Genomic DNA, 26,383 nt, shown 5'->3' with positions numbered 1-26,383 from the left:
CACCTGTCTCTGTTTCAAAACTTATATCACCACTAACGTGGCATCTGGCACTCAAAGCTCCCAATCTCAGTCACCAGAGAAACCTGGCCATTCTCAGCTGCTCCCCTTTGCTGAAGGACAGCCTTGAGATAAGGCTAAAAATGTTCATAGGAAAAAACCCATGCTGTCAGCATATGCAAATTAAACTTACTCTAGCCCTTTCGAGCACTTACAAAAATGCAGGTCAGATAGATCAGTCTCCTGCTTAAAACCTTTCAATACATTCCCACTGGTCTTAGGACTTAAACCAAATCCAAATTTGCAAATTAAAAGAAATCTTCCTTAAAATCCTGAGAGGAAGGGCTATTCAATTTTACAAAAACGAGAACAGTATTAAAAATCCCTAAGAATTATCTATTTGGTGGCAAAGCTCCCAGACATTACATTACAGGTAAATTAATTTTGTTTGTCTCCCAAACTGGAATGAAAGCTCCATGAAGACAGAAATGCTAGACTAATGTCTGGCCCATAGCAAAGCTCAATCAGACTTCAGAATGAAGGAAAACCCCAGGTATTATGACGAAAATCTAAGCAATGGTCTTTACTTACTAATTAGAAAGAAAGGGTAGGTAAGGTGGTAATGTTCATAATATATTGGTTCCAGAGTTTTTTCAATTTCAAAAGTTATCCATAGTTATAAGGAACTATGGATAATCAAAGGGAAAAAATAGTCAACTCTATAAGCTATTAATGAAATATGTATTAAAAGATTTTTAAGGTACCATTATATACCCACTAAAACATCAAAAACATTTCTTTCCACTAAGCCACACCCAGGCAGGGCTGGACGTAGGGAGTGGGGAAGATAGTAAGACATGCCTGGAGGAATCTCATTACTGGTTACCACGGAGGTTCTGTCTTCCTGAAAAGCAACCTGGCAAGATTTAACAAGCTCTATAAAACAGTTCCTAGTCTTTAACTATAGAATCTCCCTTTATGAAATATACCCCAGGGAAACAGGTAATCCAAAAGGGAAACAAAGAAACTTAACAAAATAAGTACATGGCCTAATGGTAATAATAATGAAAAATTGGAAACATTTCCAGTGACCAACAATAGGATTAAGCAAATTATGAAATACCAACACCACGCACTATACAACCGTTAGAAAACAAGTGTGTGTAGGGCCGGCCCCGTGGCTTAGCGGTTAAGTGCGCGCGCTCCGCTACTGGCGGCCCGGGTTCGGATCCGGGCACACACCGACGCACCGCTTCTCCAGCCATGCTGAGGCCGCGTCTCACATACAGCAACTAGAAGGATGTGCAGCTATGACATACAACTATCTACTGGGGCTTTGCGGGGGGGAGCGGGGAAGGAGGAGGATTGGCGATAGATATTAGCTCAGAGCCAGTCTTCCTCAGCAAAAAGAGGAGGATTAGCATGGATGTTAGCTCAGGGCTGATCTTCCTCACAAAAAAAAAAAGAAAGAAAGAAAACAAGTGTGTGGATTCCACTGACACTTTACATACACATATTATCTCTATATATATCAGGATTTTTTCAAAAAGCAGGAAAGAGTAAACTCCTAATTCTGACTACGTAAAAAGGTCTGTATGTACTCTGCAAAACATAAGGGTTTTAGAGAGCTACACAGTTTGGTGTTTACTAGCATTCAAAATAAATCTACTATTAAAATTACCTGTGTCTGTGAAAGCTGAATGCTCTGGACCTGTGGAAGCAGAAAATAAGCATTTGGTAGCCGCTTTGCAGACCCTTCTGCAGAGATTCTGCGAGTGCCAATTCCAGATACCTGCAGGAAAAAGAGAGAATTACTCCTCTGTTAGTTTTGAAACACATTTGCCATACTGCTAAAATACCTTTCCAAAGGAAATCGATATTCATCACCTTGGCCTTCAAGACTTTATCACAATCCAACTATTACATTTATCTTCGTCTACAAAAAAATGCAACAAAAGTTGCTGTAGTTAAGCTGAATGTTCTTCATTGTAGCAAATTTTTTCACAAATAAACAACCTTTCTGATATGGGGTCATGTATTTAATGGAACCCAGTAAGAATTAACCTCAAAATTGATAGATCTTGGCACTTAAATTACTTGATGCCATGTCCTATTAAAGATGTCACAGATACCACTTAAGATAAAGATTTCTAACTATTTTTGTGAACAACAAAAAGATTGTTCACACTCCCTCCCTAGTGCCTTGATATGAACAGTGAGCTTTCTGAGAACTGGCACCCAACCACGCAATTTGTGTCCCCCAATCATAAATATACCTGAGCCCAGGAGGAGAGGAGGCAAAATCACTAGAGGTAGCCCTTACAGCTCCCTCCCTCTGGATTGTGAGATGAGGGTCGTGAGTTTTAAATGCCTGCTATATTTTATACTAGAAAACTGTATATGGTAGATTCCCTTGTTTTGTTCCAACACCCTTCAAAGACCCATAGTGAGAGTTATAGGTCTGTACTCTGTACTGAAGACGGCCAACTGTGTGTGGCACATGAGGCCGAAGAAGGGGGAAAGCTGGTGACTAACAATTTCATATTTTAACAACATAAACCAGGTGGTAACATTTCCCAAAGTCTTTTTTTGTGTGTGTGTGTGAGGAAGATTAGCCCTGAGCTAACATCTGTGGCCTACCCTCCTCTTTTTGCTGAGGAAGACTGGCCCTGGGCCAACATCTGTGCCCATCTTCCTCTACTTTATATGGGATGCTGCCACAGCATGGCTTGACAAGCAGTGTGTTGGTCCACGCCCGGGATTCGAACCTGCGAATCCCAGGCCACCGAAACAGAGCGCATAAGCTTAACTGCTACGCCACCAGGCTAGCCCTCCCAAAATCTTTTTTAAACCATCCAAACCCCTTTAAGTCAACAACCAACTTATGTGACAAAAGGAAAAAGTTACTCACATGATAGGAAAGGACTCCATATGAGGAGGTATTAATAAATAAAGAACTTTCAATGCTTCCTTCTTCAGTAGGTAAGAAAATAATTCTGAAGGAAGTTTTCCCCATTGCTGGAATTACCTGAAAGAAAGGTACCTAATTAGCCATCTGGAATGGCTCCTCTCTGATAAGTTCTCTTTCACAGATTTTCTTGTTGACAATTTCTGTTAACAGATGTTTACATATTCTGTACCTTTGATTTGTAAATATCATGAATCTCTGAGAATCCTCAAGTGGAACAACATCCAACCATCTAAGAGAATCTATCCAAGAACATACCACAGACTTATGGCAAGATAGTTGCCAAGTCCTTTCACTTCGGATTGGGGTCACCCGTCTCACATCTTTCCTTTTCCCTCCTCCTCCACACTATGTCTTCAATGGCCTTTAACACAGTTCTAGTCCACTTAAATAAAGAGAACCACCACTGTACAAACATGTTGATACATACTTAATAAAAGTCAGGGACAGCATTTACCTGGACAGACGGTCATAAACAAAATACTGGGCTCTCCCTTACATCATTTCCTTAGTTCTAGCATTTATTTCAAAATATATATATATATCAGGTAGACATAGCAAAATAAATAAATAAACCTTACTAGTAAATAGGATCTTCATTAAAAGTTAACCACCACTGAAATTAAAACTATTAGAAGACCAGGGTTTTGAGCTCTGTGTTATGATACAATTAGCTTTATAAGAAGCCTTTTGCTACCTCTTAGACTTAGAAAGGAGTCCGAACTATCTTAGTATGTTTGCCAAGTGAACAGATCACGACTATAAACCTGTACTAGTTACTAAATGCTTCAGCATTTGTATTCATTTCAAGACTAATAATATTAAGTTTCATTAACCATGAAAAAGTCATATTAAATATACATATATTACAACCTCACTTAGACTCTATAACTTTTTTTTTCCATGTAGATATCAAGAGCCACCAAAATTATGAATACGAACAACTGAAAAAATAAATGCTAAAGCAGAAGGAAAGAGTCTGGGTAGCAGAAAAAGGGGAGACAGGGAGCAGAAAGTAAAAGTTTCAGGCCAAAGAAAGCAAGAAAACCTGGCAGCCTGCCACAGCATAGTTTCCAAGAGTACATCAACACTTACCCTGCAATGAACAGGAGGCACATGAAAATGTCTAGCAGCTGTAAACACTGAATTCACCACGACCTCGCTATCCCTACTAGGGTTATAAGCATAGAGAATCTTTGCTGCAGGGTGTCCCAGGAACCTAGGAGCAGAACAAGGAGAAAAAGCAATGTAAGGTGTGGTTATAATGTAACTATCCATCCATCCATACATACATACACACATATATACAGTTTAAACCATATATATACTTTAAATGTAATATATACACTATAAAGTTAAAAGCAACAATTATCAAATCCTGTTATTAATAAAATATTTAATCCACAACAGTCAAAAATTGGAAAAAAATATCCTTTATTTTAAAAAATTTATACCAACCCACAGCAGCACCCCACTGGTTTCTGTGCTAGAAGAATTCAACGCATCTAGGCCACTACACGTTTGCAAAAAACAGTGGGAACGAGGCACTTGTGTGACTTGGGTCTCTAATTCAAAGGAAAATATGTTTGGATAAGAAACTGTACTCATAGAACAACTCAATTTTCTTAGGGTTTGTTTTCTGAGTAATAAACTTAAAAGAGGCTTTTGGTGGGGAAGAGATTTCAGTTCACAAAGACACTTTATTAAGTCTTACACAGGAAAACTTAATTGTTGCTCAAGACCCTACTCCCAAGAAAAGGGTCTGCAGCACTTTCTAGCAGTGGTTCTCTCATCCAACCAAGTCACGAGTCTTGTAGAAAACTCTGCTGAGAGCTCTGGCTCCTCCCTCCACAAACATCCACACACAGAGAAAGTTTTATACATAATTTCAAAACTTTCCATGAACCTCAGAGTAAAAATCTCTGCTCTACAGCAAACAGCCTAACCGATGACGACCTTAATGCTGATTCTTTGTGGCAGCGTTCTCCATCTACAAGGGTTGCCTCTGACAAAGGATTTGCAAGAGGAAGGGAGCTGGTCTCTGGCCCACCTACCCGGAAATACCTGCAATATCCCCTCTAATCGTTTAACTCTGATTCCCACTGCCAACCGCAAATCCACTCTAGTTAAATTATGTTGTAATAAATAGAGGGCCAGCAGAAATTTCACTGAAGTCATTTCTCCAGTTTTAATACCCTCAGCGGCAGAGACCCAAATATACAATTCTCATTAGTATGGCCCAGAAATAAAACTATATTCTAAATCCAGCAAAAAAACTCCTCCACATTATGCTTGTATTTCTGTGATTTTATTCTAGTTTCTCTGAATTAGAATTTTGGAAAAATGAAATGTAAGTTGTTCTCTTATACACAATGGGATTTCCAAAATACTGTATTATCACCATCAAATCCTTGGAATTCTTCTGCCAACTTTTCCTCCTACTTTTAATCGCAGGTCTTAATTGAAGGTTTAATATGTCCAATGTGTATTTTAAAAAATAAGTCCTTTACAGCCAGTTACAAATAAAATGCATATTGGTGTAATTAAAATCTTGATTTTTTAGAGTATTCTTAAATAACACAACCGAGGGCCGGCCCCGTGGCTTAGTGGTTAAGTGCGCGCCCTCCGCTGCTGGCGGCCCGGGGTTCAGATCCCGGGTGTGCACTGACGCACCACTTCTCCGGCCATGGTGAGGCCGCATCCCACATACAGCAACCAGAAGGATGTGCAGCTATGACATACAACTATCTGTTGGGGCTTTGGGGGGAAAATACATAAATAAAATAAAATCTTAAAAAAAAAAAAAATAACACAACCGAAATTTTTTTATACTACCATAAGTATAAAAGGTCACCTCAGAAAGCCCTACCTCAAGAGTACCAGTTTCACATTTGATTTTTCTCTCAATTAAATAAATAAGGGCTTCTGTAGTTTTAGGTAAACAATATGAATCAATCAGCAAAGTTATAAATACTTATCCTCAAAGCTTTATATCCCATTCACACAATTAGAATACAAGATTTTTGGTTTCAAAGGATACAAATGTCTCCCAGAGAAACACATTAGAAAATAAGATTGCAAAACAGCAATGCTACCAAGCCCAGCAACTGCATCCTCACCAGACCCAACAGAGAACGCTGGCTGAAACCTAGTGACCCCTGTCTATTTTTATTCTATTTTTTTAATTCTATTTTTAAAAGTGTTATGAGGATAAGAATTTCCTTCACCAGTGACAACTGGAAGATACTCTATTAATTTAATACTACAAAAGAATGATTAGAATCTCTTATGAATGATTAGCACTTTTAATCTCCCAACCAGCAGAACATTAACCCTTAAAATAAACCCTAAGAAGTAGGCAGAGAGCAACTGAACAGCATGACCCTGATTCTGCATTCTAGACGGAAATCAAAGCTATGAAAAGGGATGGGGTTTGCCCAAGGTGGATGTCAAAATAAACAATAGCAAAAGCTGAACTAGGGCAATGACAAAATCGAGAACTCTCTGGCTCAAGCTTTAATCTAATGCCTATAAAGTATAACATTTGTCAGAAGTCAGGTAAAACTTGACTAATTTTAAAAGTGTTCTCATTTAAACTATAGTTTGTTCTTATTGAGATTTGTAAAACTTCAGCAAAAACAATTTATTCCCATAATCAGATCCTGGATTTCACTTATAAGAAAAACAGCCTTGTGTATGCTGGCTTAGAAATCAGAAGATTTATTCTGTCACTTCTAGTGAAACGACCTTGGGCAAACTGCATTACTCCTCAGCAAAAAATGTATGAACACATTTTAGCACATGCTCAAATACAGAGATATTGGAAAATGATACACACACACTCAGATAATACCTATCCTTCCCTGATTGATTGAAGACTCCAATGACAAGAGACATGACCGTACTTTGAAAACTAAAAAAATACTACATAAATGTAACTGAATCATCCAAAAGTGTTTCAAGTCTAAAAATTAGTAACCTTTTCAAATCAAAGACATTACTCATTTTTTTTCAACATATTTTCAGCTATCAGGACCAGCAATGGATGTATATAGGTAATTAACATATGTAGCTAATATATACATACATCCATGGGCATTGATTATAGATTACAGGACTTTTATGTTACTGAAGACTAAATATATCATAGACAGCCAGTGTCCTATGAATTGGAATTGTTATGCTAGTCTAACTGTACTACTATCCACCTTATTATATCTACCAATCTGTACTATACATTCTTTAAAGTAGGTTGTGCATTAAAATTTTTTACTAGAAAGACTTTTCACAAACGCAGTGCTCTCTCAGAATTTGAAATCAGTGATGTTTTATTATAAATTGAGCTTCTAATAAAGTTTCTTTACCTAAGAGTAAAAATATAGAAATTCAGAAACAAAAAAGCCGACACCTAGAATCTTGTCAAGTCAGCAATCTCCCTTCCCACTTTTATCTCTTCTTCCTTTTACAGAATCTCCTTAAAAAGCTCAACAGGTACTTTCGAATTTAAAATTCATTCTCCTTCACTGCAGCTCCAATCTTTTGATGATCAGAAAGAAATGGAAAGAAGGAAATCCAGATGAACAAAGGAGGGCACCCCAGGAGACCACCACTAACTCACCCCAGATGCTCTCCTATCACCATGGTTATTTCATTCACATAACTTTTCTTGTAACTCAAGAAAGCTCTTCGTAAAGCTGAAGTGATGTTCCGGGCTGCTGATACAAGCAGAGCTTGTACACCTGGAACACTCCTCTACTTTCACCCTCGAAACTCTACTCATTTGAAATTATATCTATTCAGTGCTGCAACATCCTGCATCTAGGGAATTTAACACTTCCAGTTTCAAACTTGATCACAGCCAACAAGAGTCCTTAAATTCTCTCCTCTGCACAGCTTCACCCTTCTCTTCCTTAATTTCTCTGAGTTCCCAGATTAGTCCCTCTACCTACACTCAGATCACATTTCCTTCATCTCAGGTTCTTAACACGATGTACTGTAAGTAATTACAGCTTATACACTGTCTTATCCACTTAACGTGTTTCTAAAGTCTTAATCATAATAACTAATGTTTGTGCAGTGCAATTTTGAACCTTGAAGCCTAACGACCAGTAAAAATGAGTGAGTAAATGAATGTAATTAAAAGAATTCAGAAACTATCAATATTAGAGTTTTTTAATTATAAAATAATTTGTTTCAGAAAAACAAGGACTTAATATTGACTTATTAAATTCCAATCACTATAAAGTATTATAAGGTATATTTATTAAAAACTAAAGAAAGGGCTGAAACAATTCTTACGCTCTCCTTTTCACAAAAATATTCCTTTTAACAAGCCACATGATCAATATCCCTTGATATTATTAATCTGTTTAAAATGTATTTAACATCATACATATATATCTTAAAAGCAAAATAATGCAAATAAAATAAGTTATTAAAAATTATAAAGAAAAGATACTTACTGAATTCCAAAATCTAGAACTGATGGCTGAAAACGTAAGCCCTTTCCACTGAATAGTTTGTCTGAGAAGCTAAAAAAGAAAAGAAAAGAGAGATTAGTTTTTGTTGCAGTTTTAAAATTGGAATGCTGACTTAAGAGGACATACTTAGGCCAATGGCTCTCATGAGATATAATTTTATTCCCTTATAGATAAGTCTGAACCAGATTTTAAATGTTAAAATCAAATTATTAGAAGTCTAATATAATTCTACAGCTGCAAAAAATTTAAGATACTCAGATTATGGTTAGTATAACTTCATATCAAGTGTATAGATTCCATAAGCATTCAGACAAAAATGGAGATGGATTTAATTTTTAATAGGGTTCATTTCTGGATGAATTCAGATAACATGACTATTTTCATAAATCTCAAACAAGAAAAGACATACAAGGTGGGTGGGCGTGGGGGGCTGGAGAAGGAGGGAGCTTTGGCCTCCAAATTTGTTAGACTACTTATAACAGGGAAAGGACGGGGAGCAAAGCCAGGGCTGCTCCTGATGGCTGAAAAAATTACCGGCTCTGTATTTTTAGGAATAACAATCACATAAAATCTCACATGGCTGGTCACATTTTTAGCAGTTGTTAATCATTATTATGATTTCATTTTCCCTCAGCATCAAATGTCACAAATTAACATACCAAAAATCATATAAAGAAAACACACAAGAGAAAAAACATATGCTATAACAATATATAAGCATACTTAAAGACATAAAATACAAAATAAATATATAAAAATATAATATATATAAAATACAAAATATATATGTATGTGTGTGTATATATATATATCAAGAAACTATCAACTGTCATACAACATTTTAAAAGCCACGTAATCCAAAAATATTTAACTAGAGCTTCTGATTGTAACATGTATAACTGTTTTCAAAGACTCAAGCAAGCTTTCCAAAATACAATCTTTCCATTTTCTCCTCCCACCAAGTAGCCCTCCACCAAGCATGACTCAGAGGCTGGTCCAGGAGCGGACATTTGAGTTTCAAACCTGCTAGCCAATAGAAGCTTTGTGACCTTCAGCAAGTCCCTCTCCCATTTTTCTTGAAGGTACAAACAATACAGAGACCAGAGAACCCCTTTCAAAATCCTCATCTCGTAGGAAGAATCCTGGCTACCATTTTTTTTGCCTCCCTCCACTTTACTGCCTTTACCTAAGCTTTCCTTCCTCCATCCTCTCTCATAAGAATCCTTTCTCCATTATCTTCTATGTGTATCTCCTTTCCTCTATCGCCAACATCAGCTGTATTAATAATAAAAGTAACAACTCAAGTCTCCATCTGCCTAACTCCTGCCAACCTCTCCACTTGCGTTGAGCTTGGGCAGAGAAGAGGTGTGCTATTCACTGGCCCCTTCAAACCCCAAAAGGCCAGAACTAACTCCATGACTTGCTTACAAAGAAGGCCACTAACACACTCAGTTGCCTCCAGAAATATTTTGAAGAGACACAGGAGGCAACAGGTGTAAAGAGACGCCAACATCAGATGCACCACACCGCCCCACTCCAGACCAAGCTGGCCAGGGCTCAGCACTCCCCAAGAAAAAGAAAACAGGCAACTTCACATGCCAATTATCTTTGAAAAGGCAGGCTACAGTGTAAGTAGTAAGTAAAATAATAAATGACACTCTTCTTCCTGTCTTGTGTACCGAAAGTAGATTTATCATCAGATTTCACGAACAACTTCTGAATGAAGAGGAGGGTTGGAGGATCTGATTAATTCACCCAAGATCACATAGCTACTAAGAGGCAGAGCCAAAATTCCAGTGCAGATCTGGATTCTGGTCAGAAACATGAAGCCAGTATGGAGTTCAGGCCTATCCAAGTCCTCATGACCTACCTAAGGAACCAAGGCAGTGTAGCCTACTGCGTGAGGGCTTGGGCTTCAGAGTCCAGACAGACTTGGAGGCCAGGCCCAAGGCCCCCACTTTCTAGTCCTAAGTGGGTCAGTCACTTAACTTCTCAAAAGTCCTAGCCTTATTATCTGTAAAATGAAGGTGACAACAGTATCTATCTTAGAGTTATCGTGAGGTTAAAATGAGATGATAAAGCCTTTGTTTCATGCCTGGGACATAGTTAAGTGCAATAAATATTAGATCGTGTTACTAAGAGGATGACTCTCATCTAACAAGAAAAGAAATGAGAACAAATGGAGAAGCCAATTGAGCTTAGAGTCAGAGTTGACCCCTGGATTTAAAAGTCCCAAATTGGGTAGCTGTAATTACCTCTGAATAGAACAAATGAAATATAAACCTGGGCCGTCTCATATCACAGCAGAGATTTTGAAATCATCCAATCAGGAAGTTTTACATACCCAATGAAAATCAGACATTTAAGGTCCAACCTAAAGCAATAAGGTAGAAATAGCCAGAATTTCTCCAACTTCAAAGAAAACTCTTATTTTGACCTCATAATGGAGAAATAAAACTATGTCAGTATTTTTTCCTAAAAGTTATAGAACAGATTCATCTTTCTCATTGCTCAATTTCAGCTCACTTGACTTTACAATTTGGAAACCAGATCAAATTACAAGGAGGTTTAACATCATTATATAAATTTACAAGTTAGTTCTCATAGATAAAATCATTTTAGACATAGGTATTGACCTAGCACACACATGCACACGTGCACACCCGTCCTCAAGGATTTGTTAAAGACTTGGGTGGGGGAGCAAACCACCAAAATTTAGTCAACTGCAGACATCAATAATTATCCTCAAATATCAGTGCTAGCTAAGAAATTATACGGTTTGAAGATGCCAAAGTTGTCATTTCTAAATCGACAACTTCAAAGAAATAACTTAAGCCTTAAGATTCCAGCAATAAAAGAAATTTTCCTCCCTTTTCCCCTTTCTCTCAAAAGTCAGCATGAATCTTTTCACATTTGTATCCATAATAATAAAGATGATTCTTTTATGTCCAAGTCCTCCTGGCCTCTTTCACTCTTAAGAGTCCCCACATCTCGCATAGGATAAACACAAGCATCTTGTAAAAATAAATTATAAATTTATGCCACATATTTCTAATGTTCACCCTTTCCCCATCTGCAAGATAATTATAAGGAAAAGTCCTTTACTAAAAGAGAAAAATAAAAGAGGGGCCATTTTGCTTCTATATCAGGAGCTGGCATAAAGATAAGAAAAGCGATAGTCATCGGAGGTGAGTGGGCTCTTGTCTATAAGGACTCTGTCCCACACACTCTCTCAGCCTTATTCTAAAGACACCCACCTTGTGCAAAGACCTGAACCTTCCCTCAGCAGCAGGACACGTGAACAAGGAATTCCACGTGTGTTACGTACTCTGAAAGAATACCTTTGCCTAAGATTACCTGACTTTTTTTCTTTTATCTTCTTCTCTTTTTTTTGTTTAAGCTTTGGCCATCTTTTTTTCTCTATATATAAAACAAAGAAACACAGTTCGAAAAAGTGGCTAATACAAGAAAAAAGAAATTTCACTGGAAATGAGAAGACCTTGGTTCAGGTCCCAGCTATGATATGAGCTCCCATGTAACCCAAGGCTTCAGTTTCCTCTTCAGCAAATGGAGATGACGCTGAGATCCTTAGAAAAGCATTCGAATGCCCAGGCTCCTTATTCCTAGGAAAATTAAATCATTCTGCTGATATCAGACACACCCTTGTAGAAAATTCAGTCCGTAACTTAGATCTGAAAACGAATTAACTATAACCAACTGTTCTGGCCATTCACAAATGTCATGTGACCAAAACACCTCATTTCAAATGCAGCACTCCACCTCTCTGGAATGAGCAACAGGGCCCAACAACTCCGGACCCAGCCTTACAGCTCTCGGCCATTTAGTAAGCCCTGGCTGCACTGGGGCAGGTGGCCAGCTCCAGGAAGATTCTCCTCTCAAGGTTATAATCCAGGAAGCTGGATAAGGCTCATATGACAACAAGCAAAACTCAAAGATCAAGAGAGTTCAGAGAGAAGAGGAGAAACCTACCCAAAAAAGTCAGGAAAGGCTGCAAAGGGTGGGTGGGAGGGATGGACCTCAACAAACAGCTACCACAAACAGAATCTACCAATGGAGGCCACCTTCAGCAATGCTAACAGCATGAGGAAAGATGCAAAGGCTTAAGAAAGCACAGGCCACACCTGGAGAACACTTTCTGAGCAAGGAAAGCATACTAGAAAGTAGCCTGCTGGCTCTGAGTGGTAGAGTGCAGAGCATAAAGCAAGGGAAGTGCGTGTGAGCAGCGAGGAAAGGAGAGAGCTGGTGAGAGGTAAGAAAGATGACATGAGTGGAGCCACACTAAAATAGAGCTGAAGCAGCCATTTCAGAAGAATTGCCTTGCACGTCTTGTTTTCTTCATCTTTCAAACTAGAGCAAACCACCAGCACTCCAAGGAGTTAGTAAGGACAAGGATATCCTGTTTGTAAGGACTGAAGAAACTGGACTTGCCTGACGACCGAATCGCTAACCAATGAAGTTCAAGTCTAGCCTTTGCCTGATGACCGAAGCTCAAGCCAAACTAGGAAGTACAAACCTGGCCTTACCTCATCTAGCACCAAGGAACTCTTCCTTAATACAACTTACCTCATCTTCCTCCCTTTTTCCCATGAAAACCGTGAGCCCCTCTCCTGTAATCGGAGCACATTTGAGTTTCTACTTGAATCTGTTCTCCTGAATTGCAATTCTCGAGACCCCCCAAATAAACTTTTTGCTTCTCTTGCAGTTTATGCCTCTTATTTGTTGACAGAGGGCAGCCCTGAGATGGCACTGCAAGCTTACAAAGATGGCTTTATGAACTACGGGAACAGTGGCATGGCGGAACAGTCAGCAGACACTCACCATAACACTCCATGAAACAAGCCTTATGCACCACGAGTCTGTGCTGGATCTTACTCCTAAAGGTCTAACTGCTTTCTGGAGCACATTGCAGTGTTTCAGAAGAGGACCTGCAGAGGCCGTGGTCCCTTACGAACCTGTGAAAAATAACTTCACCTTCTGACAGGGATTTGAGAAATAGCAGTGACCTCCGACAGGGAGAGTGAACTATCTGGTTTTCCATATTCCTAAATGGACTAGTTTTCATCTGTCTCTCAAAGCTTCAACATCTACCACTAGCTGCCTTTTATATGCAAACTCTTTCAAATACCTGGAAAGAACAGCATGTGTTTAAAAAAAAAAAATTCTTTAAGGCTACGACAACAGCTTTACCACCAGATGAAGTAAAAACGTTGCATGGACAAGAGGAAAAGTTTCCCATTTATTTCACAAACTCTCCGCCTCAGAAAGGTAACAAAGTAGACAACACCAAAATAATGCTATTGTCTAGACTCTGAAGTATTCAAGGAAGGACACGTTCAACTAATGAGCTACTCCGGGCTGTTCTGTCAGAGTCACAAGAATGTGCCCATTCAATCCCAGTGCTGGGAGCACTATTAAAGACCTATAGACTCCACAAAGGGAGGGATTCATGCATGGTTAATCCCCTTGGGCCCTGAGCAAGAAACAGGTATTTCCAGGACTCAGCTGCTATTCCCAGGGACCTTGGAGGAACTTAGTACTTTTCCATTGGCAATGGAACTGGAGTTGATCCCTGCAGAGATATGAGAAGCCCCAGCCTGGGGCAGCCCTTACGGAAGCTTGCCCACACCAGGGCAAGGCCTCCACAGGCTCCCACCAGCAGTTCAGCACAGAAGCTGCCCTAGGCACTCCTGTGATCTGAGGACACAGAGCTTTAGGGCCTCAGGGAAAAACAAATGGCCCGAACAGCCTGGTTTATGACATGAGTTCGGTAACTACATGAGTTAAAAATTCTCATAATCCTATACTACAACTTGTTTTCTGCTTTTACTTTTAATTAAAAAAATACTTCTCCCCAAAAGTTTATTGATAGGAAAAAATATGAAATAGACATGTCTACTTAAGTTAGAACTGCCATTCTTCCTGGCAGATTAATTACCTGCAAAGAACCACTTAACAAGGGAGTCAGAAACCAGTATTTTTCCCCATTAAATTCCCAAAGAGGAGGGAAAAGGTCATCTGGTAGGACATGATTTTCCTAGTTTCTTCTACTATAAAAAGCTTCAGGCTTCAAAGTCAAAGCAAAGAGGAACATCCTTGGACAATACCAACAGTGGTCTGTCAGAGGCGCTCTCACTGGCAACAGGGTATCTTGGGTTTTAATCCAGCCTGGTGTGTTGACAGCCAAGCCTTCCCAGGGCCAGGACAAAGTCCTCCACACCAGTCTGTCCCTCCAGTTGACGCTCTCCTCCTCTTTCATACCACCCATGGATGAGGTGTTCCTTCTCTCAAAGACCAACCCCTACCATCCTCTTCGGGATGGATCCTGGGCTAATTCCAGGGACTTACCCATCCTGCCCTCACCAGGACTCTCACCGTCGCCCTCCCTGCTCTGTTCTTCTCTTCCACTTGTACACATGAGAGATTAATGCCCCTCTCACTTGAGAAGACCCCCTGACATTCCTTCCCCGTTTCAAGCCCTCTTCTTCCCTTTGGAGCCAAACTGCTGGTGAAAGTAACAATGGCAGCAAGCACACTTATTGAGTACTTACAGTGTACAAGATGCTGTGCCAAGCACTTTACTATCCCATGTAATCCTAAGAACCCTGTGTGTATACTGTTATCATCCCATTTCCACACACAAGGAAACAGACACTTTGAGGCTTTAAACAACTTGCCAAGCCCACTCAACTGTCAGGTGGTTGAATGGAAAACTGGACGCACATTCAGAGACCCTACACCATGCTGCCTCCCACCCCATTTCTCTCTGGCATCCGGCCTCCTCACTCCACCAAAAGTGCTCCTGCTGAGGGCATCAATGATTACAAGCTGTGAAATCAAGTACTGAGCTGACTTAATCTCTCCCCTGGCTACTCTCTCTTGCAGTGCCATCCCTTGGTTTCTAGGAAATCTCGCCCCATCTTCCTCCAGCCTCTATGGCTGTTCCTTCTCCTCTCCTTGTCAAGCTCCTCTCTCTCTGCTCATCTCTCCCATGTTATGGTTTCCTCAGCTCTTCCTCAAGTCTCACTCTTTCTGGCCAATCACACTCACTTCTCACCAATAGGGGGATGTTTCTAATACAGACACCTGTCATTTCCTTGGCTGTCCAGCATCTAAGCGTCCTTATGGCAGTCAGAGATTTCCCACTGCCACCCCTTCTCGATTCTCAAATGGCCAGTTACTAGTTTTACTAGCCCTGCTTGCAGCTAGGGTGCCAGCAGATGACCTAGACTTGGCCAGATTCCCCCACCCAAGGCAGAGCATCAGGAGCTAATGCCACAAGAAAGGAAGGAGGGAAGGTGGAGAATTGTTCTGGGGCCATGCTGTCAGTCAGTGAGCAGCAGGGGGAGGAGTATCCTCAGCAGTCTACTTCTATGACACATTTTGGCTGTGGTTCCAGCTGCTAAGTCTTCTTTTTGCTTGTTTGTTTTTTGAGCCTGGTTCTTAAGTCTTCCTAGAGATTCTGTAAGCTGCCCAACATCTTTTCAATAAATTCCTTTTCTGTTTAAATCAGCTAGCGTTGGTTTCTATGGTTTGACTGATTCATTTCCCAAGCCTGTGTATCTGTGGCCTGGGCTCCTCTGCTGAGCTCCTGATTCGGGATTCCATCGGGACCAGACACCAGCCCACGAGATGCCCACAGGCACCTCCAAATGGAATCCAAGATGGAGTTCAACATCTGGCTTAGTCTCCCCATGGGTTCAGAGCACTGGATTCCGACCTTGGTGAAGGACGGCCCACCTAACCAGCTGGGAGCCTTTTTGAGACTTTGACCCCAGTGCTTTTCTTAACTCCACATGCAACAGATGCTGAGGGCTCTCCTGGGACATGACGCATTCACACCACTAAATCTGAACCCTCCTGCTAGAGGCACTATGAAGACCTTATAGTCAAAAGGCCAAAAGGCATTACATTTGCATTTCAAAGAATTTTAAAATATATTATTACATTTACACATTTAATCATACCACAGTCCACATACTATAGAGTACCATTAGGTAAGTGGTTAAATAACTACAAAAACCTATAAAAGAAAAAGCCAATAATTAAGCTCATATTTCCTAACTCCTGTTCCAACTTTCTCCTTACTGCAAAGTATGGCTTCTTATCTATGACTTAAAGATTTAACATCTTTTCCTAGACTCTACTTTATGTTGATTAAATATGATTTTTAAATACGCAAAACACAAAATACATTTTGCACTACCTTTCAGCTCTAGGACAAGTTAGCATGAAAAAGTAATTCAGTATTAGATGTTTCCAGCAGTAACAGAGCTGGCCAGATGCTACACACCAGGAAGAGGAGGCCAAGGCAGAAATTCACACGATAAAGGACTCAGGAGCCCAGGGAGGAAGGACTTTTCCTCTTCATCACAGGTAGACCATGGAAGTTTGTGCAACACTGTAGCTATTTTGACAAAACCAACTTTGAGTTGTTCAAGTGCCCACATAAATTTAGATATAGTTCTCTGAACATGAGCCAGCTATTTTTAAAAGTTCACCTATACTCCTTTAAGCAACTCGGTAGCTAAACTTATTCCTATTGTAAAAGCAGCAATGCCAAACCCCACCGACGTAATGTCTTCACTCTACCGGAATTAAGATATTATCACAGCCAAGGCAATTTGACCCAAGAATCCAAAGATGAAGAAGAGGTTGCCTAACTTCCATGGGCCTACAGTCTCACATATGATACAAGGTGGAGCACAGTCCATGTGAGGAAAAGATGGTATAGGGCAGGTGAGGAAAAGTGTCCTGGAAAAGGTGGATCTGAGTAGGGCCTAGACGGCTGGATATGCCATCTTCAGGTGGAAATGGAGGAAGCAGTTCCAGACAAGAGGAAAAACACAAATGAAGGCATACTGACTGCAGAAAGGTTGGTAAGATAAAAACTGAAGTACATAAGGTAATTTCTTAGAGTTTCTTGTTGAGATGAAAGGATAATCCTATATAACTTCACATCCCAGAATAATATTTTAATTCAAACACAATGAACTGACTGATTTTTTTTAATCCGTTTTTTGTGTGGGTGTGAGATCAGCCCTGTGCTAACATCTGCCAATCCTCCTCTTTTTTTGCTGAGGAAGACTGGCCCTGGGCTAACATCCGTGCCCATCTTCCTCTACTTTACATGGGACGCCGCCACAGCATGGCCTGACAAGTGGTGCATCTGTGCCCACGCGGGATCCGAACTGGGGAACCCCGGGCCACCGCAGTGGAGCGCGCGCACTTAACCACTTGCGCCACCGGGCCGGCCCCGATTTTTTTTAGGCCTGATATGAGCAAATATATCAAAACAATCTTCAGGCAATTACACAGAATATCAGCAACACTGCTGGAAAGCCTAGTGAAAATTTTCTAGGCTTTCTAACTGTTCCTTGAAGCGCGAACCTCATGGCCTTCTTGGCTGCAGGGAGTGAAGAAGCCTGCAGCTTCAGCTTACTGGGAAGAACACAGCAATTGTCAGCCTTGCACAACACTATGTACCAGGGGGTTCCTGTTTCTCAGAACACCTGGGCAACCTGTCACTATTCAACAAGCTCAAGTCTTCTCCCTTTAAAAGAAGGAAAAAAAAAAATCTACCCTCTGAATGTGATTTTTTTTTAAAAAGGAATGTAGCAGAAGCTCTGCAAGCTGTCGACTCAACACAAAGGCGTACACCACCCACTTGCCCACAGCACATAACTTACTATTGCCAAACTCACTTCTTAAATGATATAATCCCACTGTCAGAATGCCTTAAAAGCTGATTTTTCTCATGTGAAACCCAAAGAATACTGACACTGGAGAAACCAGTCTAGAGTGTGCCCAGAAAAACAAGCACTCCTTAACACAAGTCAGAGGGCTGGGGTTTTTTTTCCTAGGGATGGCGGGGGTGGGAGGCAACTTAAAAATGTGTTATGTCCAAAGCAATTTTCCCTTGAGAAATAGTGGTAGAGGTTTCACAGTTTCTTTACCAGGGTTCTGTGACAGACATGGTTCTTCGGCCCCTAATATCCCTTCTCTCCCTCTTCCATATAATTTTTAGCTGGGCACATTTCCCAGGCTCCCTTGCAGCTGGGTATGGTCACAGGACCAAGTTCCAGTGAAGAAGATGTAAGCAGAAGTATCGTGTGGCAGCTTCCAGGAACCCTCTGGCCCTCTCCTCCAACCTTTCCTCCCATCTGCTGCCATGAACACAAATGTCTCCATCTTGCACCCTGAGTACCAAGCCTGGTATCCTGGGGAAGGCAATGCGGTGATCTGGAGGTAGCAGGGTCCCTGAAGACTTCCGGGAGTCAGAGGCTGCGTATCTCTAGACTCCCACAGGAGAGAGAAAACTTGATCTTGTTTTAAACCACTGGTATTTTGTAACTCTGTTACCTCAAAACTTCATTCTAATTGAAAGAGCTTCTTACCTTTTTCTAACACCAGAAACTGCCAGTGGTCACTGCTCAACAGAACTGACACTATGCAACTGCCCCATCATTCCAGCCTCCGGTGGCCCGGCGGGAGGCGGGTACCAGCAGTGCCAGCCTTTCATGTGGTCCAGAACCAGAGCTTCCCAATAAAGCAGAAAGCTAAATGGCTAAATCAATCAAAGTAACCCAAACCCAACGACAAAACAACAACAAAAAATTCTAAGTCAAGGATAGCTCCTACTGTCTTTCACTGGGAAAAGCCGTTCACAGTAGTGGTGGCCTGTGGTGGCTTTGGTCACATGCTGGTGTAAAATGAGAAATGCCTGTATATGAAATGCCTTTATGACTGGACACACAGAATCCATCTTGTAGTTTAGAACCTATCACTCTGTCTCATAACCACACATGCAGAGACCTGCAAGGACGTCTGTGAGACACTTCAGGGAACCCAGGGTGGGAGGGTATTCCAGACTGATGTGACTACATTGGAAATAGAAGAGGTGCTAGAAGGAACACACAAGTGCTGTCCCAACCCGGTCTTCTAGGAATAAAGTCCTGGAAGGGGCCTTGCCAAGAAGAGCCCAACATCATTTACACTGCAGTGAAGGCAAGGAGTAAAAATTACTCCACTTTTCAAAGACTGCTTGAGATGTACAGAGTTATTGATATACGTTACCTCCTTCCCTTGGGGTGGCTGGCAGGAACCCTACAATGGGAAAAGCTACCTTCTTGCTCTCCTCAAAGTCCTTGTGACAAACTGCAGAGTTCTTGCAAAACCAGAAGAGGGAAAATGGGGGAAGACAGTGTCCTGTTTCCTATCCAGTCTTGGGAGAAAGGAGTCCAAAGGATAAGAATGTTATAGCAGTGAAAGAAAGAAGTTTGCTAAATTCCCAGGGCCTGCAGGCTCACTGGGTCCCAATCAGAGACCAACACACAAGGGCAGAATTAACTGGAAAGACAGGTACAAGAGATCACCTAATCTTCTAGTGATCAGAATGTCAGTTTCCACTACTATAAAATTAAGTTAACACCCTAGGTCCACTGAGAGGATTAAATTAAATTTGTATGTAAAGAGCTTTGCAAAGTGCTCGGTGAAGTGTTTGCCCAGGGAGGGGAAGAGAGGTATAAGTTCTAAGGTCAGCAGAAAAGCAAAACAGTCAAGATTCATATTCTGCTTTCCATGGACTCCACAGAAGCAAACCAGGACAAGGCTAAAAGGTGTCTGTTTCAGAATTTAATTTATTTGAGGGAGGGTGGGTTGGGGAGAGGTAGGCAGAATGCCTCCAACTTAACTCAAGAGAGCTGACAGCTCCAGGCTGCACTCCATTGGAACAGCAGTGAAAGTTGCTGAAGCCTCCCTTTCTATTCAGCCCAGCGAATTTAACTGTTCTTAATTATACAGACGCCACTCATATGCAAATAGTGCATGAAGGGTTTTCCTTTTATTGTAATTTTTCTTTCAAACCCTTGAGGCACTGAAGTGTTATTGCTGAAGATGTCACTGAAGAAAGAAAGGCCCCACGGTCACTCAGGCCCAAGAGAGAGGCCCCTCTTCACTGGCCCGCCCTCCCTTTGTCCAGCCCTGCAGGCTTGGTACCCTCCCACTGGCCAGGCCTGCCCCTGTCTTGTTCCTGGGTCTTGTTTTCAGCCCAGCTCTTCTCCAGCATCTTCCCCTCTCCTTCCAGCATTCTCCCTCCTCAGACAAAGCACCGTATGAATCTGGCACAGACTCCAGGGCCCAGCAGAGGAGGGAAGGGAAAGCAAAGATCGGCTGGTCACAATCTTGTTTATCCTTACATCAACGAACACCAATTCCAAAAGCAGTAGAGCTCTCCAATAAAAACTGTTTTGAAGATAATAATAGCAACATGAAAAACTGTTGCTAACAAGTAAATAAAAGGAAACAAAGCTGTCATGTGCAACATGATTACAACTAAAAAAATACACAGAGGAAAATGAGAAGGCAATTACCAAAATATGAACAAGCAACATGAGGATGGTGGAATATCGGTAACATTTCCCTTTCCCCTGATTTTCCAGAAGTGTTAAGTGGCTCAATGTCTTTGAGAATATTAAAAATTTTCAGGGTGATGTGCTCTTTTAGAAAAATCAAAAGCAATAAGAAGGTACATTCTTCTTAAATACTTGTAATTATTTCTTTTTAATCAATTCAAATAACACATTTTCACATTTTTAAGTTATTTAAAAGCTAATAAAGTTTCAATTCCAAAACACTGTCTTGTTACTTTGCTCCACTTCCCTAACTCACGGGTGACTTTTCAGTCACTGTGGGCTCCCCATTCCATCTCTTCAACACAGAGCTGCCCCAGGCTGCCTTCTCCTTCCACAATCACTCTCATTAATCTGATCCAATCTGAAGACTCTAAACATCACCTGAAATTTACATCTCCAGCCCAGCCCTCTCTCCAATCCCAGCACACCGGCTGTCCACCCACAGGTCTCCACTGGGATGTCTAAACTTTAAAAAAAAAAAAAAAAGTCTAAAACAAAACTCTTGACCTTGCCCCAACGCAGTTCACGAATAGTCATCTTGACTCAGTTGTTCAAGCCAATAATCTTGGAATCATCCTTGACTGTTTCACACCTCACACCCCATATCCATCATTGGAAATCTTATGACTTCTACTTTCAATATCCAGAACCTCACCACCTTCACAGCCTCCACCCTGGTCCAGCACCATCATCTCTCTTGATCTCTTGATCACAGACTGCAACGGCCTCAATGGGTCTCCCTGCAGTCTAGGCTCAACACCAGCCAGCATGGCCTTTTATTTTATTTTATTTTATTTTGTGAGAAAGATCTGCCCTGAGCTAACATCCATGCCAATCCTCCTCTTTTTGCTGAGGAAGACTGGCTCTGAGCTAACATCTATTGCCAATCCTCCTTTTTTTTTTTTCCTTTTTCTCCCCAAAGCCCCAGTAGATAGTTGTATGTCATAGGTGCACATCCTTCTAGTTGCTATATGTGGGACGCGGCCTCAGCATGGCCAGAGAAGCGGTGCGTCGGTGTGCGCCTGGGATCCAAACCCAGGCCACCAGTAGTGGAGCGTGCGCACTTAACCGCTAAGCCATGGGGCCGAGGACGGCCTTTTTAAACCTGATTCAGATCATGTCACTGCTCATGTCAAGACTCCACAATGACTCTCCAGTTCAAAGGTCTCACATGAACACGCTCTGCTCCAGCCACAAGGTCTCTGGCTGCTCTGCGAACACTCCAGGCATAAGTTCCCATCTTAAAGGTTTTTGCACTGGCCTTTCTGTCTGGAACATTCTTCTCCCAGATAGCCTCATGGTTAACTCCCTCATCTCCTGCAAATCTTTGTAAAATCTCACCCTTTTAATAAGCCTCAACACCCTGTTTATAACGACAGCCCCCACCCCACACCTCATCTTCTTTTTCCTTGCCCTATTTTTTTAAATTTCTCCAACCACATATCGTCTTCAAATATCCATAACATTTAGTTGTTTGTTATATTTGCATTTGCTGCCTCTTTCCCATACCCTAACAGATTGCAAGTTCCACTAGGACAGGGATTTGGGTCTGCTTTGTGTACCAATGTGTCCCAAGTATTTACAGAACAGTCACTCAATAAGATTTGTTAAGTAAAAGAAAAACTTTTCAACTGGTCATATATTTATAAAACCACAATTCAGGCCTCAGAATATCTTAATTATCCAGTATAAAGTCAGCCTCACCATAACATGTCAGAACCACAGGATCACGAAAAAAATGTTTCCCAAATTTCAATTTAAACCTTTACCAAATCTAATTTAAAAAAGAAAGAAAGAAACTACGTATAGAATAGTTTTAAATACCAGTGTCAGATAAATTACCGTTTTTATCCATTTTAAAAGAAAGTCAGGTCTAGTCATGTCAAGGGTATACAAATTAGAGTGACTTACTAAATTATAAATGTTATAATTGTTAAAAAATTCTGAGACAACTAAGAAATTAAGAAACAGAGAGGATACTGAACCTCTTGAGAAAAATAAGGCATTGAATCAGGCACTGAATCGTCATGGGAGAGATTAAGCTAGGACCGTCCGAGACCCAGTTCGTGAACCCTTGGCTGGGGAGAATCTTTCAGAAGGCAGCATCCAGGGCCTGGACCTGGTTCAGATCCCTTGAGTAATCATCTGAATCAGCAACACTGGTTACAGCAACATGCCTGAGATGGCTGTTTTGGTCCCATGGCTTGAATAAGAGGATTTATAATCCCAGAATGAAGAAATAAATCAAAACCTATAGTATTTATAAACACCAGTTACACAAAAATAGAGGCAAGCTGAGGTGAGGCCCGGCACCTGACCCTCAGCCTCACTTCTGCTACTTCAGTTGCAACCCTAGTTCAAGCACCAGGGGGGAGCAGATGTGTGCCCACCCCCACGCCTATCCCTCCAGCTGTAATGGGGGCACATGTTGACTCTACTCTGTGACTCCACTCATTCCTGAAGCCAACACCTCTCCTCCTTCCAGGTTACGAGAGCTAATAAATTCCTTTTAATTGGAATCTGTCACTTGAAACTGAAAAGGTCCCAACTAGTAGTTAGATGAACCAAGTAATTAAAACTAATTCATGAGGTTGAGTCCAAAAGTCAGGAAAGCAGGTAATCTTTGGAACAATAAAATACATTTTATGACTACTTATGAAAACAAATGCTTTCTGAGAAACAGGATGATTTTGCAAAAGGCCTAAGATAATCTGCATTCCTGTCAAAAAAAGGGGGAAAAAAGTATCTTTTAAAAAGTACAAACTACATTTTCTTTATAAAAGAACCAACAGCTTCTTTTAAGGGGGACAGAAAAGTTCTAAAATTAGATTGTGGTGATGGTTGCACAACCCTGTAGATCTACTGAAAAACACTGAATTGCACACTTTAAATGGGTGAATTGTATGGTATGTGAATTATATCTCAACAAAGCTGTCTTTTAAAAAAAAAGAACCAACAGCAAGTATACATGCTGGCCTCCTAATTCAATTATTGTGCCAGGATTCAATGTAGGAAAGGAAAGAGGAGGCCATTTCTGCAGATGCATCTTCTCAGACATGTACTCATACGAGCCCTACAGGCTCATTTCCTTTCTGTGCACACAGACGCCTCTCATACATAATGAAAATGCCATATGCAGATGCATTTGATTAGCGCCGGCCACATTTCCCATCATTATGCAGCACTCTGTAAGCTGCAGTTAATTCCTGCCTATTATCCAAGTGCAAAATCATTCTGCCTAATTTCAAGCAGCCTGGCAGCTGCAGAGGAAGAACAGCCTTGCCCTTCAGTGGAGGCCCATCTGACATATAACTCCTGCTGCTACAAGGACTCCAATCATCTAGGGCTAATCAATTTCAATCAAGTAGACACTATTAGACCAGAAAACAATGGTGACTTCCTTCTTCATGTGTTAGCATGTACCTTCAAAAAGCCAGCATAAGAAGATGAGGAGAAGGGCATAAATCAGCATTGGTGTTTTGGGATTTTTTGTCGGGGGGGGGCAGGGGGGACAGTGAAGAAATCAAATAGCAGAACAAGTGCTTACACCAAGACATGCTCTCTCCCCCGTTATCTCCATCCCCATATTAATCTTCATGGACATGTGAGCCCTGATCCTTAAACCACCTGGCCTCCAGAGCTCAACAAACTCCAACACTACTAAATTATTCGGAATTCACCAGTTCTCCAAATAATCCCTTGACCTCTCTTCTGAGGAGGCATTTCTGTATTTTAAACAGCTTCCATTGTGGCTTTTCCTTTAACTGTAAACAGAGATAAGAAAATACACTAACGGTACTTTATACAATGAAATAGGGTATAATACTGTGAAATGCCATATTTAGACAATAAATACTGTATATGAAGTATTCAGTTAAAATTTTAACTCTCATTACAAACCACTCAATTTTTATTCTGCATTCAGTAACACTTTCAAAATATATTTCTTTCCTCTAGTAATAACAAAAGAGGGAAATCCTGTACACTCCACACTAGAAATACTGCCACATTCTGGCAGTCGTTACAGAATTAATCCCTTTAAATCCACGAAAAGGTAAGTCCCATGCAGTGGAATCTTTAAAAATGTGTAGCTCCTAAACAGTTCCTCCCTTTTAAAAAGGATCATTATGAGCAGCAGCTCATAGAGTCAAGAAATTATTTAGTCCACTGGTATCCAATTTGGCCATCTCTCAGAGATAACCACGGGCAGCTTTTAAAAAATATGGATTCCAGGGGCCAGCCCCATAGCCTACTGGTTGAGTTCGATGTGCTCCGCTTCAGTGGCCTGGGTTCATGGGTTCTGAGCCTTGGCACAGACCTACACCACTCATCAAGCCATGCTGTGGCGGCGACCCACACACAAAATAGAGGGAGATTGGCACAGATGTTAGCCCAGGGCTAATCTTCCTCAAGCAAAAAAAAAAGAGGAAGATTGGCAATGGATGTTTGCTTAGAGCGAGTCTTCCTCAGCAAAAAAAAAAAAAATATATATATATATATATACACACACACACACACACACACGTATATATATATACGGATTCCAGGATTCCACCAGTTCCTCCTGAATCAGAACCTCTGGGGACAGAGCCTGGAAATCTGCATTTCGGGGAATAGCTCCCTCAAGCAATTCCACTGTCCTTGAACCCATTAGGAAAGCAGAAGGAGTATGTGCAGATCCATTTATTCATGTATCCTCTGCTCATTCCAGGATCCTTCCAGCAATACTTCTGTTTACAATGCAGCTCATTCCCATTATAAAATTCTTCGGTCTCAGCAAGAGTCAGGTTGCAGGAAACGAGCCAGCTATTTTAAGCAGAAAAGGATTTTAATATCGCGAATTAGGTGCTTATGAGATGGTTGAAAGGTTCAAGGGAGCAGCCTCTATGCTGGGCCTCCAGGAAGGACTCTCAGAACAATAGGGAACCGGCCACCAAGGGCACAGGTGCCTCTGTCACCTCAGGAAGATGGGGCACCTCAGGAAGCTTCCCTGGAACTACTGAGTCAGGAACATCCTGTCAGCTGTGATCCCAGGACCTGTGAGCTGCCTCTGCCACCAACATCGGTCCTCCGCCAGACATCCACTAAGTCAAAACCTGGGAAGAATCATTCACTTTTTGCTATGCTGCGGAGGCTGAACTTCTGTGAGTTAAATGTGTTTCTGATGCTACTGCACTGAATAGTGGTCACCAGAACTGAGTCCAGCATGCCAGCCTAACCGGAACAGAGGACCTCAACTCTGACACAGACTGATACAGCATCAGCTTTTCAAGCAAGTTTAACACCCTCGTCTCCCTCACCTACGTTACTTCCTCTAGCCTTTCTTCTGTCCATTTCCCCTTCCTGTGGGCACAACTGCTAATTCAGATCCTAGTACTGTAAATCAAGATATTTTTTGAATTTCTTGTTCTTTGATTCAGCTCATAATGCAGCCTGTCTAGATCTTTAAGGGTCCTGATTTTTATCATCCAAATAAACTGGCTCTTTGCCCACAAATCCTGTCATTC

The 26,383-nt window shown here is 41.1% G+C and overlaps 1 protein-coding gene across 3 annotated transcripts in view; it reads right to left on the bottom strand.

Moving 5' to 3' along the window:
- TMEM131L (transmembrane 131 like) overlaps nucleotides 1–26,383 on the bottom strand; it is a 158,699-nt gene that overhangs the window by 77,299 nt on the left and 55,017 nt on the right. For all 3 annotated transcript variants that reach the window (XM_058550231.1, XM_058550230.1, XM_058550232.1), the window contains exons 4-7: nucleotides 8,428–8,496; nucleotides 4,061–4,184; nucleotides 2,909–3,025; nucleotides 1,679–1,789 (exon numbers count right to left, since the gene is read on the bottom strand). In XM_058550231.1, coding sequence (XP_058406214.1) covers nucleotides 1,679–1,789; nucleotides 2,909–3,025; nucleotides 4,061–4,184; nucleotides 8,428–8,496 — 421 coding nt within the window. The remainder of the gene's footprint in view (nucleotides 1–1,678; nucleotides 1,790–2,908; nucleotides 3,026–4,060; nucleotides 4,185–8,427; nucleotides 8,497–26,383) is intronic.

The sequence above is a fragment of the Diceros bicornis genome, chromosome 11 (genome assembly GCF_020826845.1).
Source record: "Diceros bicornis minor isolate mBicDic1 chromosome 11, mDicBic1.mat.cur, whole genome shotgun sequence".
Taxonomy (NCBI): domain Eukaryota; kingdom Metazoa; phylum Chordata; class Mammalia; order Perissodactyla; family Rhinocerotidae; genus Diceros; species Diceros bicornis.
This window is presented reverse-complemented; position numbering and strand designations above follow the sequence as displayed.